Below are 14,839 nucleotides of genomic sequence, written 5' to 3' on the forward strand. Positions count from 1 at the left end.
ATCCTGTAGATATTGGGAGGATAATTTTATATTATTACCAACTAAATAAATTAGGATCTTGTCCAATAAATCAGCATTCCATATTGTACAAAAATGAACAAAAAAATTGAATTCTATCTTAAAATTTTTATTGAATAAGTACAAAAGTATATAACTTACATCCATCAATTAGTTTAATTTATATTAAAAATGTTTATGATTTATTCATAGGTCTTTCTCAGTTAGAAAATGAAATATCAGGAAATACATAAGAATCATAAAGAACAAATGCATTAATTTTAGAGATGTGGAAAATTTATCCATGGCATGGAGATGTATTTATGAAATCTGAATTTTAACGATGTTTTACAAAGGATTTACCTTTTTTCGTATTGTTTCGTGTGTTATTTTCTTATTGGTTTATGTTAAAACTTTAAAATTTTGAATGTTGGTTACATGTTTGATCCATTAATTTATCCAAATTCTGTATATTTCCTGAGGTAAATCTATGAATACATTGAAAATGTTTTTAATATATTAAACTCATTGTTGGATATCAAGGTGTTTTTAGCACCTCATTGTCTCGACTAGTTTTTACGGATATTATTAGCTACAAAAGTATATCTACTTTTAAATTTATGATTTCAATATTTCTTTATTATATTTAATTAATTAATAAAAGATTTCTCTTTCTGTCAGATAAATCTTTCATTAAATGCTTTCTTTAATTTATTCTAGCTTACATTTTATGATTACAAAGATTAGTACAGAATCAAATTTCACTCACATATTAAATAAAATACAGCAAAGTTACTGAATTTAATTAGAATTTTGTCTAGAGGTTCATTTAAAATGATATAATATAAATTAATAGAAAATTTTTTTAATCAATAAAACAAATACCATGGAAAATGAAAATTTCCTTTTTTTTTTTTTAGATTATTTGCATGATATTTTGTAATTATAATTCATAATAACAAAAGATGATGCCGTCATTTGGCTTTTGTAAGTATACATCAAGTTACTTTTGTGTAATTAAATATTGAATATGCAAATACCTTTAGGTGTTGTGCCAAAAATTCTTATCACAGGAACATGTTTTATTTCACATCCTCGAAAATCAGAATAAGAAACATCAAGGCCTTCCAAGGGAGTTGACAGATAATGATCGACCGTAACAATTCGAAGCGAAAACATAATAGATTCTTTGTAATCTCTCTCTACAATCTGTAAAATAATACAAAATTTAAACAATTTATATATAAAATACATATATTACGTATTACGTTTTATATTTATACGATAAAAATTATATCTAAAGTAATAAGAGCATCAAATTATAGTAAAAACATAATTATATTTTATGCTTAAAAGCCAGAAAATTTTAATAATTTTTTTTAGTTAATATTTCTTCTTCATGCAATCCTTAATAAAATTAAATTAAATATTAAGTAGAAGCTTAAATCACTGGTTTAATTCAAACTTTGTTATAATTAATTGTCTACTGATTTAATATTGAAATGCTCCAGTGCTTAAATCCAGGCTTAGCTTTGTGTTGAAATATAAAGGCTTCGATAGAAACATATAACTATAAAATACCCGACCGTGCAATGTTTAAAAAATATTTTAAATGTACGTTCTATTTAATAAACGATTCATATTTTACAATTTATGATATCGTGATTCTGAAATAAGATTATACTGATATAATAACTTAAAAACATGTTTAAGATTTTAAAATATTCTCTTGCTTATTATCTTTCGTTTCGTGTTAGTACACTTTCTTTATAGCGATTATCCGGCTTAATTTGATACGGCCAACTCCTATAAAATGGAGATTAAAGATAAAGCATTGACTGTGCAGTCAAGAATGTTAATGCATCCTGTACGTGGTTTATTTTTCAGCTGTAATTTTTATGCAGACACGATATTGTTTCAATACAAAATTTCCAACAAATGGGCAGTAAGATGTCCACAATTAACACAATGCATTATTCGCAGAATAACCATATGTTTTATGAAAACATTTGCAATTGCATTTTTACACGTTATTATTTAATAATGCTGTACTGTAATAAAAAGTACAAAATAGTTATAAAAAATTTTCTAACTTGTACTTTCTATTCATACAGAAAAACTTTACGATATGGCCATCAAGCTGGATAATCACAAATCTACTGTATTACGAAACAACTTCATTTAATCAGATTCCTTACAAACTTAATTACAATGATTAGTTTGACTTTACATTAACATAAAAAAAGCAAACAATACACCTTTAACAACAATAACAAGTTTGGAAACACAATGTTTTCAACCTGGTGAACAGAACATCTTCAGCTGTAAAGCTTTATGCACAAAGACGGCCATCAAAAATAATTGCTTTATTAAACTGAATGTATAACAAGCCTTTTGATAAAATTTAAAACTAAATGAAGTAAGTTTTTTACCACTTATCAAAATAAACTTTATTTTATAGCATCCTTATATAATTTTTTTTTAATATAAAAGTAAAATTGACTTTCTGAAGTCCTCTGTATCTGGACCTGAATCGAATAATTCTGCCAACTTCCCTATTCGAGTCCGCAGGTTTGATTTTCCTTTCAGAATTATTTACAGAAAAAAAAAGTAAGTCATAGAACAAACTGAAATGTATTTCAAAATAAATAGAGTTTGTAGCAGACTATTTAATGTAAATAGAACAGCAGCTGATGGAACAATAACAGAATGTCCTATGTCATAATGATTCATTTGTTTAAACATTATTCCTAATTTTTCTGTTAAGCTGGTTATAATATATTATATATAAAACGTTAATCGTTTTAAGAAAATTCTCCCAACAATAAAATTAAAGCTATAAGTTTAAATTAGTAGTAAAATAAAACAATATATATAAAATTATAAATACACATACAGTAATTTTCCAGGAAAAGGTTCTGTAAAGGCAATTTTTAAGACTGTAATAAGCAAATTCTTCTAAACATTAAATAAAGAGTATCAGACATAACTCTTTGTGTTTAAATACACAAATATTTATGATGTGTAATTTGTTTTTTACAGTATAAAATACCTAATTAAAGGCAAACGACTGCTGGATTAGATCAGACTATATATTACTGCTACTATTAATAACTAAATGCTCGGCAATTTTACCTAGAAGTAGGCATTCGACACCATCTCTTGTTAAATTTAATCTGTCAATCATTGGCTTTAATATAAACCTGCTTTAATATAAATATAAATACTGTATCTTTAAACCAATAGTTACTATTGGGTTTACAGATATTTATATTTATACCCAGTTAAAAATTTAGAAACAACAGAATCATTATAATTTTAGGTGAAAACTAAACTGAAGAACTGAACATATGTATGTAAATACATTTCAAGTAATCTTCACAAGAAAACAATCTTCACTAATGACTACCGGTACATATAAAATCAAATACAACCTCTTCAACCTTCAGATTTCCGGTACAAAACGACAAAAGTTAACGAACTAACGTTTTCGGTTCTCCACCAAGATCTTCGTCAGGTTCATTGACGCTTGCAAAATGGAATGCGATGAGTACAGAACATTTTTGAAATTCAAAAAATTAAATATCTTCGGTGTGTAGTAATGATCAAAAATTTTAAAATAAATTTACTAGACAGGAGTCTATCATAATAATGGCATGATCTATCTTCTCAGGAATAATACATAACTACCAATGTGAATGCCCTTCGGAGGTATAGCGCCATGCCTACGATAATATGTTACTATCCTTGAAATTAATACACTTCCCCGATTTGATTGCTTTGTAAATCTCAAGGGTCTCCAAGGCCCTGATGTGGTCCATTTTGAATGACTTTTTAATGAGGCTAGTGTTATCGAAATCTGCTCTTACATTGGGGTCCGTGGCGTATGTCGACAGGGTGGGAGTGTGTCTATTTTTGTCAACGTCATACTTATGCTCAGAAATCCTTTTTTGAACGAACCTCTTGGACCTCCAATATATACCAGGTCCCTTTGAAACCTGTGATCCCTTATCGGGATACTATACATCCCTGGTGCTCTTAAGATATCTGGTTTGTCTTTAGCATTTCTGAGAAGCAAGTAGATAGATTGCGTTCTCGAGTACGCCAACTTGGTGGCCTTCTTTACCGCTATTTCCTTGCACAGAAAATGCAAATCCTTGTTGTATTGTATATTGTACAACAGTGTGTTTCTTGATTGGGCCCTGGTCAGGACTCAAATTGGACTCATCCTGTTCCGCAGAGGTGTGATGTACTGCGTTTATATTAAGGAAGTTATGAGCTAAACTGTGAATAAGGTTACTTCTGTATCCATGAATAGCGGCAATGTCTTCTACATGTTTAAGCTCTGCGACTGTGTCTTCCCATTCAGAATTGTGTGTGAATGCCCTATTTACTAACACTCTAAATGCCGCAATCTTATATGGATATGGGTCCTCAGACCCAGCGGGTATGTATATAGGTAGGTAGCCGGGTTTGTAGTACACCCTCATTTCAATATTGTTTTTAGTGAGCTGAATGGTGATATCTAAAAAATGCACATTGGCTTTTGATAGTTGATCAAGTTTGAGCATTAGACCATATGGGTTGTCATTTACGCTGCATTAGACCACGCCATTATTATGATAGACTCCTGTCTAGTAAATTTATTTTAAAATCTTTGATCATTACTACATGCTGAAGATTTTTAATTTTTTGAATTTCAAAAACATTCTGTACTCATTGCATTCCATTTTGCAAGCGTCAATGAACCTGACGAAGATCTCAGTGGAGAATCGAAAACGTTAGTTCGTTAACTTTCGTTGTTTTGTACCGGAAATCTGAAGGTTGAAGAGGTTGTATTTGGTTAAAAATTATTTCTTTATTTTGTACAAACAAAATAAATATATTAAAAAAATATAAAAACAAACAAAATTATACTTTAGAAGTTAATGTAGTATCAAAAACATTCGATTCAGCACGACATGAACTAGACCGACTAGAAAGCTTTCGGTTAACCAACGTTTCGGTTGATCAGCTTTCGGATAAACAACACTCTACTGTATTTGAGGCTCACTGAGACTCTGTTCAGTTGAATGGAAACATTTATATCACCAGTATAACCTTGGAAAGAATTTATCAAGAAGTTATCAAAAGAAAAACCTGAGAGTTCAAATTTAATACAAAAAAAATAAGTAAATAAATTATAAATAAGAGCCGAAGTCATAAATGCAATAAAATATGTACAGAATAATGATGTTTTTATACAATAATGTATGTTAGTTTAAAGTATTAAGAGTAAATGAAGAGAGGTATAACAATGAATAGGGAAAAGAGTGCACTTTATTTATATTGTATTAAATTGCAATGGGGTGCTTGTGTATATATATAACCAATTCAACAATTAATTTGAATATCAAATGAACAAAATAAGCAATTTAAACAAATGTTTTCTTCTGTTTTAAATGGTCATTGTCAGGTTTCGATGAAATGTTTGAAACGGAGGAAAACGTTTGTTTAAAAGAACATAAATTCCAAAATTTAAAAAGTCACACATCGTGAAGATAAGCACATGCTCAATGACGCATTTAAAAAATTAGTCTTCCAGCTGGATTCAGTTTTAATATATTAAGTTTATAAAAATATATAAAAACGAACCTGACAAGGATCTATTGTACGTCAAAGCACGCAAAGTCAACCTGGACATCGTTAGGTGTCGGGTTGACTTTGACAATGTCCAATTACTGCAATGGTGCAATGACCCGGCCAACCTCAAATAACTCGAACAACTGGAGAATTTAACGCATTTAAGAGGGAAACAATGATTAATTTTAAGGACAAGGACTCATTAGCAGCTGCCTGGAGGGTGTGCTTTGACATACAATAGATCCTCATCAAGTTTGCTTTTATATATTTTTATGAACTTAATATTTTAAAACTGGAATCCAGCTGGAAGACTAATTTTTTAAATGCGTCATTGAGCATGTGCTTATCTTCACAATGTGCAACTTTTTAAATTTTGGAATTTATGTTCTTTTAAACAAATGTTTTCTTCCAATTCAAACATTCCATTGAAACCTGACCATGACCATTTAAAACGGAAGAAAACATTTGTTCAAACAACAATTAATTGCTGGTTTAATGGTAATTGCATCAAATGAACAACCAGATTCCTAGCTGAAAGGGAAAAATAGAGAGAGATCTGGGTAGCATAACTGGCAACGTCTGCAAGGTAAGGAGTTGCAGGTTTGAGTTCTGTGACAATCTTTTCCTCTGGAATATTTTAAAATTTAAGTTATTTACTTCTAATTATTAAATTTAACAAGAGATGTAACCTAAACACCTGCCTGCTGCCAAATTAATTGGCAATTATTTAGCCTGAACAGCCTGAAAAAGAATTCTGACTGTTTGATGTTTAACATGTAACAAAGAATAACTTTTGAGCCATTTAGAGTGCAAAGCTGGCAAAAATAAAGAAGTCCAATAACACAGCAATTTCGATAATCTGGCACAATATTCTTTTCTGTATATGCTGGATTAGAGAACTTCTATTTGCATAATACAGAACTGCATATTCAAAGCCACATTTAATTGTGGTTTATCAAAGTTTATTATATATAAATTAATTGACTTCAGAAAATTTCCCTGGATATTATACGTATTATATAAAAAACATGATTAGACATTCATTCTGATCAATGTTTTGAATATACTATACATTAATACATAATAAAATCTCTAAATCTCAAATTTGAAAGGACCAAAAAATAACTAGTTTTCTGGAAAACTCATTAGATCTAGTGGGTTTTCCACTAAACTGGCAGCCTGCTTGTGGAAAAAAAGCATGATGCGTGGTAAAACAACTTTAACTGTATGTTTGTCAAGTGTTGCACCAAGATTTGAGAACTTAATAGATTGATTGGCACCTGTAGATTCCGATTAGTTCAAACTAAGGAGGAGCAATGCTAAGATATAAAAAATTTTGTTCAACCTTAGGAGAAGAAGAATATATTATATAAAGTGTTTGCCAGGACTAACAATCTAGTTCAACATAAAGAAGGATTTGATATAAGAAGTTTTACAGTATTATCTACATTGTTAACTGTTAAATTATTTACTCATTTAAAAAGTTCAAATATATAATATTTTAAAATTCTTTTATAAATTTGTCTAGAGGTAGTCAGATATGCCACCATTTAATATTAATTTTAATAGTTATAATAAATTAATATTAATTTACAATTTTTTGAAAGAAAAGTAATGGCCCAAACGGGACTCAAACCTGCAACTCCTGCTTGTCATGCAGATATGATGCCGGTTACGCTACCTAGATCTCTGTCCAATCTTAACTAATTTCTAATCATTAACTTAGCCCAATAATTTGGCAATTCGTTTGGTTTAACTAATAAACCAGGTTTAGAGATATTGTTGATAGCATAAATTGCTTCAAACTCCATAAATCAGATCCATTCATTCTGTTCTTAACTCAATAAAATTAGTTTATCTTATTCTATATCTGATATGGAAAAAAGATCATTAAAGTCATTTTATTGTCTATGTAAGTCTAATTTAAATAAATTTTTATTTCAGACTACTATAATAAATTCTACAAATCCCAAATATCAAACAGACCATATGAAATCTATTGATTTCCGCAAAACAATACATAGCCAACATTTAATGAACCATTCAATGTACAAAATGGCCAGATGATTTATTGCACAGTGGGTATAATCAATGTTCCCTCTAAGCTGCGCAGCTGCACACTGCTCAAATTGTTGCCGGCACGAGAATTTATGTGCCGCGCAGGCAAGCATGCGCACTGATTTGAATTGTTTAGTTATTTCTCACTCTGTCTGCAACATGCTTATTGCTACGTATATTTCGATTAAATACATTAAATCATCAACAAAAGATAATATTTTGTATGGAAGTAAGTTTTAAAATGAATTTTAATCTCTATTTTATAATTAATTATTTTAATTTTTATAGGAAAAAATAAGATTTTATATATATATATGCTCAACAAAAATTTTTTTTGCTCAGAGAAGTATATGTTCTGCTCATCTACAAAAAATCTTAGAGGGAACATTGGGTATAATTAAACTAATGTTTTTAACCTGATTAGTGGACCATCTTCAGATGAGAAATTTTATGGTGATCCAGAAGTCAGTTAATTGATATATTTTAAGAATGATAAAACTACTGTACCAGTAATATGGAACAAGCACATGCTATTACTTGTTATTCAAACTCATTACTGAAAGTCCCAAAGCCCGACATATAGATACACAATCAAATGATCGCCTCAAATAATCGAACTATAAATCCATATAAATTAGATTTATAGATCTATTATTTAAGGTGATCATTTGGTTATACAAACTCACTACTTGTGAAAATGACTAAATCACAAGTAATAAAATGAAGATATTCCAAAACAGTTTTACTAGTTGACATTTTGTGCTACTCTATCTTATTTATTACAGTTAATTAAGCAAATTAATTCAAATTAACCTTAATCTCAAACAACACTATTGCCATTAGTGTTAAAATAAATACATATTATAAAATTTAATCAATTATTAAGTAAAACTTATAAGCTTCAATATTATGAGTTTGAAGACTTTATTAACTATTTGACCTATTAAATATTTAACATTGACTAACTCAGAGAGAAAATACTATATACTCATAATATATGTATAATATGGTTATATCTAGATTGTTTTTATACACATTAATATTAATAATTTACTTCTCATCGCTTCTTGATAAGGTATAAAAGAGTTCAATATGTTAATTATAAATTTCTTTTCAAGGTTTAAGTACAAAGTTCAGCTTTCTATGGACAACTATCCTACTCTTGATCTTGATGGTTTATCAGATAAACTATTTTGAATGGGTATAATTCATTTCTAAGCATTATCATACCTGTCTGCTCTAATTTAAACACAATCTATGAATGAGCTGTATTACCTATTTTTTTACCGTTATCAGAAATAAAAGAGTAGACACGACAAATACGATTTGCTGCAAATGCACGTTAATATGCACGAAAACAAATTGTTCGCTATTCACTGTATAACTGTGTACCTGTTCTTAACGTGCCGTTCAAGTGCATTCTTGTAGTCTGGTTCCTGCCGACAACGAAAATTCGTGTGAATATTAAAAGATGTGCCAGCCTGTAATATTCGTGATCCACCTCCACATCAATTTTGTATCAAAACATCTTTTTGATCTAATTTGTACTATACGATACCGACCGAGCATCGTCATTAAGCATATTTGTGATCCATTCATAAGAAATAGTGCCCCATTTTATAAAATTTATTACTTATCCGTATAAACGTTGAATGAACTTGTCACCATTTTAATAATGATTTTTTTAAGTAACTAAGAAATAAAATTAATTCATAAAAACTTGCATCTTTATAAATCCAGCAACTATTTTAATAAAAATAAGAACAGTTTTGATCAGTTTTGTCGATTTTCATCAGTTACATAATATAATGGAATGGAAAAACAAAAGAATATAATACAAATTTAAAAGAATAAGAATTTGAATTCAAGGACATTAAAATAATACAAGTAACAACAACTACACACAAAATTAATTAAATAAAAAATAAATGAATAATTATCTGTTAATAAAATGACGAAATAATTAAATTTCGTAAATGGACCATCGTGTGTTAGACAGATTGGTGGAAAATTCAGATGCATCAAACATAGAGATGCGAACGATCTGTCTAACGCATAGCGGTCCATTTACGAAATTTAATTATTTCGTCGTTTTATTAACAGATAATTATTCATTTATTTTATTAATTTTATTTGTACTTGTTGTTACTTGTATTATTTTAACATAACGTCCTTGAATTCAAATTCTTATTCTTTTAAATTTGTATTTGCAATCTTTTATTTTTCCATTCCATTATATTATGTAACTGAGGAAGATAGGTGAAACTGATTGAAAACATTCTTATTTTTATTAAAATAGTTGCTGTATTTATCAGCAGCGTAGCGTGGGTGTCAACCACCCGGGGCGGAGGAAAATTTTGCCGCCCCCTTATTTAGGTATTTTTACGAGATATTATTATTTATTGTGAAATTTTGCCGCCCCCTATAAGTGCTGCCCGGGGTGGGCCGCCCCTGCCGCCCCCACTACGCTACGCCACTGGTATTTATAAAGGTGTAAGTTTTTATAAACTATTTTTTCCCAGTTATTTTCGAATTTCATGGAAGTAAAATTAAGAAAACAAAAATGTTTCCGAATAAAAATTCAATTTGATTTCCTGAACTAAGCAGTGAAATTATCATCACGTATCTTTCTTTGAACAGCGTTACATAATTTCGCTGCTCAATTTTCTATTAAACATTATATAATTTGATCATCATTATTATGAAAAAAGACTGCAAAATTTCAATTTAGAATTCTATTGACAGTGATTTGTTTACATTTAATGTAAACAAACTATGTAATCATTAGTTGCCAAGCAACAATAAAATATAGTCAGCGAGCACATTGGATAATCCTTTAATACAAACACTATTCTATTAACAACTCATACCGTTGTTAATTTTTGTATTTCTAACATAAGTACTTTTATTGATTTTAACATCATCACTTGCAAAAATACATTAGAAGTTTCTTGCATTCAATGAAACTTCCAATCTTCTGCTTTTAACTTTAAGATCGCAAAGTTGTTATAAGAAAATTGAGTTCTAAACTACAAAACTCAGTTACCAAGGCCGTTTTATAAATAGCCGAGACTAATTCGGAACAGTTAATTGTTACTATTTGTGAATTAACTGCTTCCAATGAAAAAGATCACAAACATTAACATGAGGAATTCCCAAAAATTACGGTACTCTTCATCTTAAAATACACCTTGATTAACTGACTTTGGGCCACCCTTATAAAATATATCTTTTAATGTTAAATTTGTGATTCAAATAAACTCAAAACATCGTTGGCTTGCCTTCAATATCTTGTATTTTAAACAAGTTGGATTTTAAAGAATTTTTTTTAATATATGAATAAACAAATTAGGTTATCAAAATGATAATATGTCACATTAAATCATACATGTTAATCACATACATTTCTTTACAGATAAGATCAGAATTTAAAATACAGATAAATTTTCTTAAGAAATACGACACCATTTAAGATCATTACAGAATCTCGGCAAGTGAATAGTCCTGTTCTCCTGTTTTACATTATTAAAATTTGTCTTATATATTCAGAACTTACATCGTTGTGTATAATAAAGACATTAAAATTTAATAAATAAATCAAAAGAAGCAGCTTTTTGCTCGAAACAATACAAAGAAACTAGTTTCAATTCTCATTTATTACATTAAAAAAAATATGAAAGCTCATATCATTTATCATATTTTTCAACCAATTCAAAACATTATATTGAATACATAAAAATCATGAAGTATTCTCCTATAGCCCAAGACAAATTTAGCATTTTCTTAACTGGGAACTCAATTTACAACATTGTAACAAACTAGAGACTTCCGATTTGTATTCAATACTTCTTTAGTTCTGTGCATGTCGGTACTCATAACAAACCAGTTTATTATAAATATAAATAACTGTGTTTTATAAAAACCATGCAGATTATATCAAATATTAATAATATAACATTTTATTATCTTAACAAAAAAAATTGCTGTTTCACTTCATCTGATTATTAAAGAAAAGACTTAGTAAAAAATTACTTATCATAAGTTCTGTTTTGCAATAACAAAAAAAAAAAAAAAAAAGCATTAAATTGAAACTACAACTGAATTTTCACATGTATGTTAACAATATTTTATTAGGAACTGTCCATAACTAATGTCCACACTGAAAAGGAAGTTCAGACAGGTCAGACAAAAGTTGGACAAGAAGGAAGGGGTTAACGGACAGTGGGTGTCCATTTATTTCATTAAATCTTATACAGGTTATGCATTTTATAATATCCATTTCAAAATTTCTTGTAAGTTTTATTTCTACTTATGGTATTTATCACTTGTAAAGTGTTAAAGGTTTTAAGAGGGGTTGAGTTTTGCTGAATGTTCAAAGAGAGGAGGGGTTACTGAAACTTGGACAAACTGGGACGAAAGGGAGAGGAGGAGTAAAACTTTCAAGAAAAATGCACATGTAATTTATGGCCCCTTATATGAAAATATTTGAACAAATTAAAGACAGTATTTTTATATTTATTGTCTTATATAGTCAAAAATCATAAAAGCAGTTTATCGTTTTATCACCGGTACCCTTAGGAGATTCAAAAGCGATAAATATTCACTCGACACAAAAAATTATGCAACTAATAAAGGAAAAAACTGTCTTATAATATCTTGTTTAATTTCATAAGAACTTTTTTAATGAAATTATTAAAGTGCACTAGTACTTTTGGCACCGTATCAATGTCATCTTAATGCGAAGAAGCTTGTATATAGAATGTGACGCCTGAAGACAAATGCAATTGCAGTGGTGAAAGTATTAGGTTACTTTATGAAATTATTAAAGTGCATAGCACCAAAAGACAGTGTTTCTTTTATTAGTTATATTACCACTTCTTTATTTTTACATATAAAATATTGTATTTTTAACTCTCAGATCAGTAAGCACTAGGTCTTTTTCTGTATCTATCAGAGACTCGAGTGGCCCTATAATAGACGCAACTAGGAAGCACGGTTACTGGGTCAAATTAACCATAAAAATTTCTGAGAATCAAATCTGGGCCAAAACAAATCCCTCAGAACAGTAGACTGAGGGATCTGTCCTTCATTGCCTTGGTCACTTAATCATTGTATTTAAAATATAGAACACATTTTAAAGTATTTAATACTTTGATATTATATTTAGTCACAAAGCATCACTTCGAGTTTAATATTGTGGTTGGATTATTACTGCATTTTTAACAGTGGAATTTTTACAAGACTGGTAACATTTTCGACCTGCTTAATGTGTCAAAAATGTCAGAATTCTCATGTGCTGCTTCTGATGATCTCTTTACAGATATAATAATATAAAATGTACACAGTAGACTCTTGATTATCGAGAATCACATCATCGTTATTGTAAATAATCATTTATTAAAACAAAATTAATTGATAAAGAGGAAGAGTCCATATATATATATATATATATATATATTCAGTACCAATATTAAATCATAAAAATACTCATTTTCTCAGGAATCTAATTAACAATTAGTCTACAATTTAAAAAAACTTTTTCCTCAAAATCCAATAAAAAAATTTTCATAGACTACTTTAATACTTATAAATACAAAATTAAGTTTAGAACGATGAAACAATTTGTTATTTAAATCCTCTATTTAATTTATATACTAGAAAATCTAGAAATATCAAAACAGGAAACTACGTATAATCATAAATTTCTTCAAAAGGAAAAGGAAAAAGGATAAATGCATCTTTAACTTAAATATCATAATTATGCATTATAAATTTTAATGAAATATTATGTTGTTTAAGTATGTGACTAGAATATTTTATTGCTAGCAAGTTGATCAAATCTGCATCAAAATTGTTGCTAATTTATTCAAATTTTCCCATCCAATTATTTCTGTGAATGAGATGGCATTACATAAAGTAGTACACCATTTACTTCTCTAGTCAGGCCATAAACAGGGAAGGCTGTACATCCTCTGCATGATTTTATAGAATGGTCTAAGGAACTTACCTTAAAACAATATTATATCATCACATTCATTTAACTTTTCTTATAGTGAAAGAATTAGAAAAATCTGTTTACTGAAGGCTCATTTTCCTTGTAAGATGCACACTAGATATGAACTAATGCTCTAAATCGGTGGCACCCAAACTATGGCCTCTGGCCCAAATCCAGCCGGCAAGCAGATACGACACGTCATTTATAAATGATAAAAATATTTCATATATACTGAAGTATGTGTAAATAAAATATTTCTGGTTTGTCTATCTATAACATAAGCACAGTTTGGTCCACAATCAAAAGCTCGGGCACCACTGCTCTTAAATTATTTGGTTACACTTAATAATTAATTTTTACCACAGTTTTTATTTTCTGTTTCTCTTTACTTTTAATTAATACTTATACTCAGAAAGTAAAAATAATGACTTTCTACTGCAGCATTTATTTCAACATTACACCTGTAAGTTAACATATATTCATACTTTAAATTGATTATGTTTTGAGAACAATCTTAGAATCTTCGTCATAGACCTGCTATTAATTATTCTCACGTAAGCAGTGTTCTTTCTCTCAAAAAATTACTGCTTGTATGCTATATGGTGACAATGTATAGAATTGTTTTTACCGAGCAACTGTCGGTACTTTGTACTGGTAATCGATACTTTTTACGTTATCTGCCAGTATGACATACAAGCATGTTCTGGCTGAAAAAAAAAACACTCCTGCACATAAGTTAGAATAAATTATTTTCATTAGGGAAAATAATTAAATATAATTAGAAAATAAGCAAACTCATTTATATTTAAAATAAGTGTGAGAAAACCGTTCACACTACGTTTCTAGCAGTTTTAATCCATAAGAAGAAACGTTTTCGGCTGTTTTGAATGGCCTTCTTCGGGTACAAAATATATAATTAATATATAAGACTTCTGTATTCGTTTTTTTACCTTATTTTACATTTACGAAATATCTTATTATGGATGCATTCACTGATGTGATTTTTCTATGATGATTTTTAAATGTCATTAATAATTGAAATTATAATTATTTTTATTCAGCAATTTTTTGCATGATCATCTAACTTAAAATTCAATCTTTGTTTAAACATTATAATATTTTTATTGCAGCAATAAAAATATTCCAAAGTAGCAATTATAATTTCTA

The 14,839-nt window shown here is 28.8% G+C and overlaps 1 protein-coding gene across 1 annotated transcript in view; it reads right to left on the reverse strand.

The window, feature by feature from the left end:
• Positions 1-14,839, reverse strand: part of PolZ1 (DNA polymerase zeta catalytic subunit) — a 100,432-nt gene that overhangs the window by 67,160 nt on the left and 18,433 nt on the right. Inside the window, exon 2 of the mRNA XM_067266323.1 lies at positions 1,038-1,206. Within this exon, the coding sequence (XP_067122424.1) occupies positions 1,038-1,176 (139 nt within the window). The 5' untranslated portion in view covers positions 1,177-1,206. The remainder of the gene's footprint in view (positions 1-1,037; positions 1,207-14,839) is intronic.

This window comes from Centruroides vittatus, unplaced genomic scaffold, assembly GCF_030686945.1.
Source record: "Centruroides vittatus isolate TY-2023 unplaced genomic scaffold, ASM3068694v2 contig_2726, whole genome shotgun sequence".
In the NCBI taxonomy this organism is placed as follows: Eukaryota; Metazoa; Arthropoda; class Arachnida; order Scorpiones; family Buthidae; genus Centruroides; species Centruroides vittatus.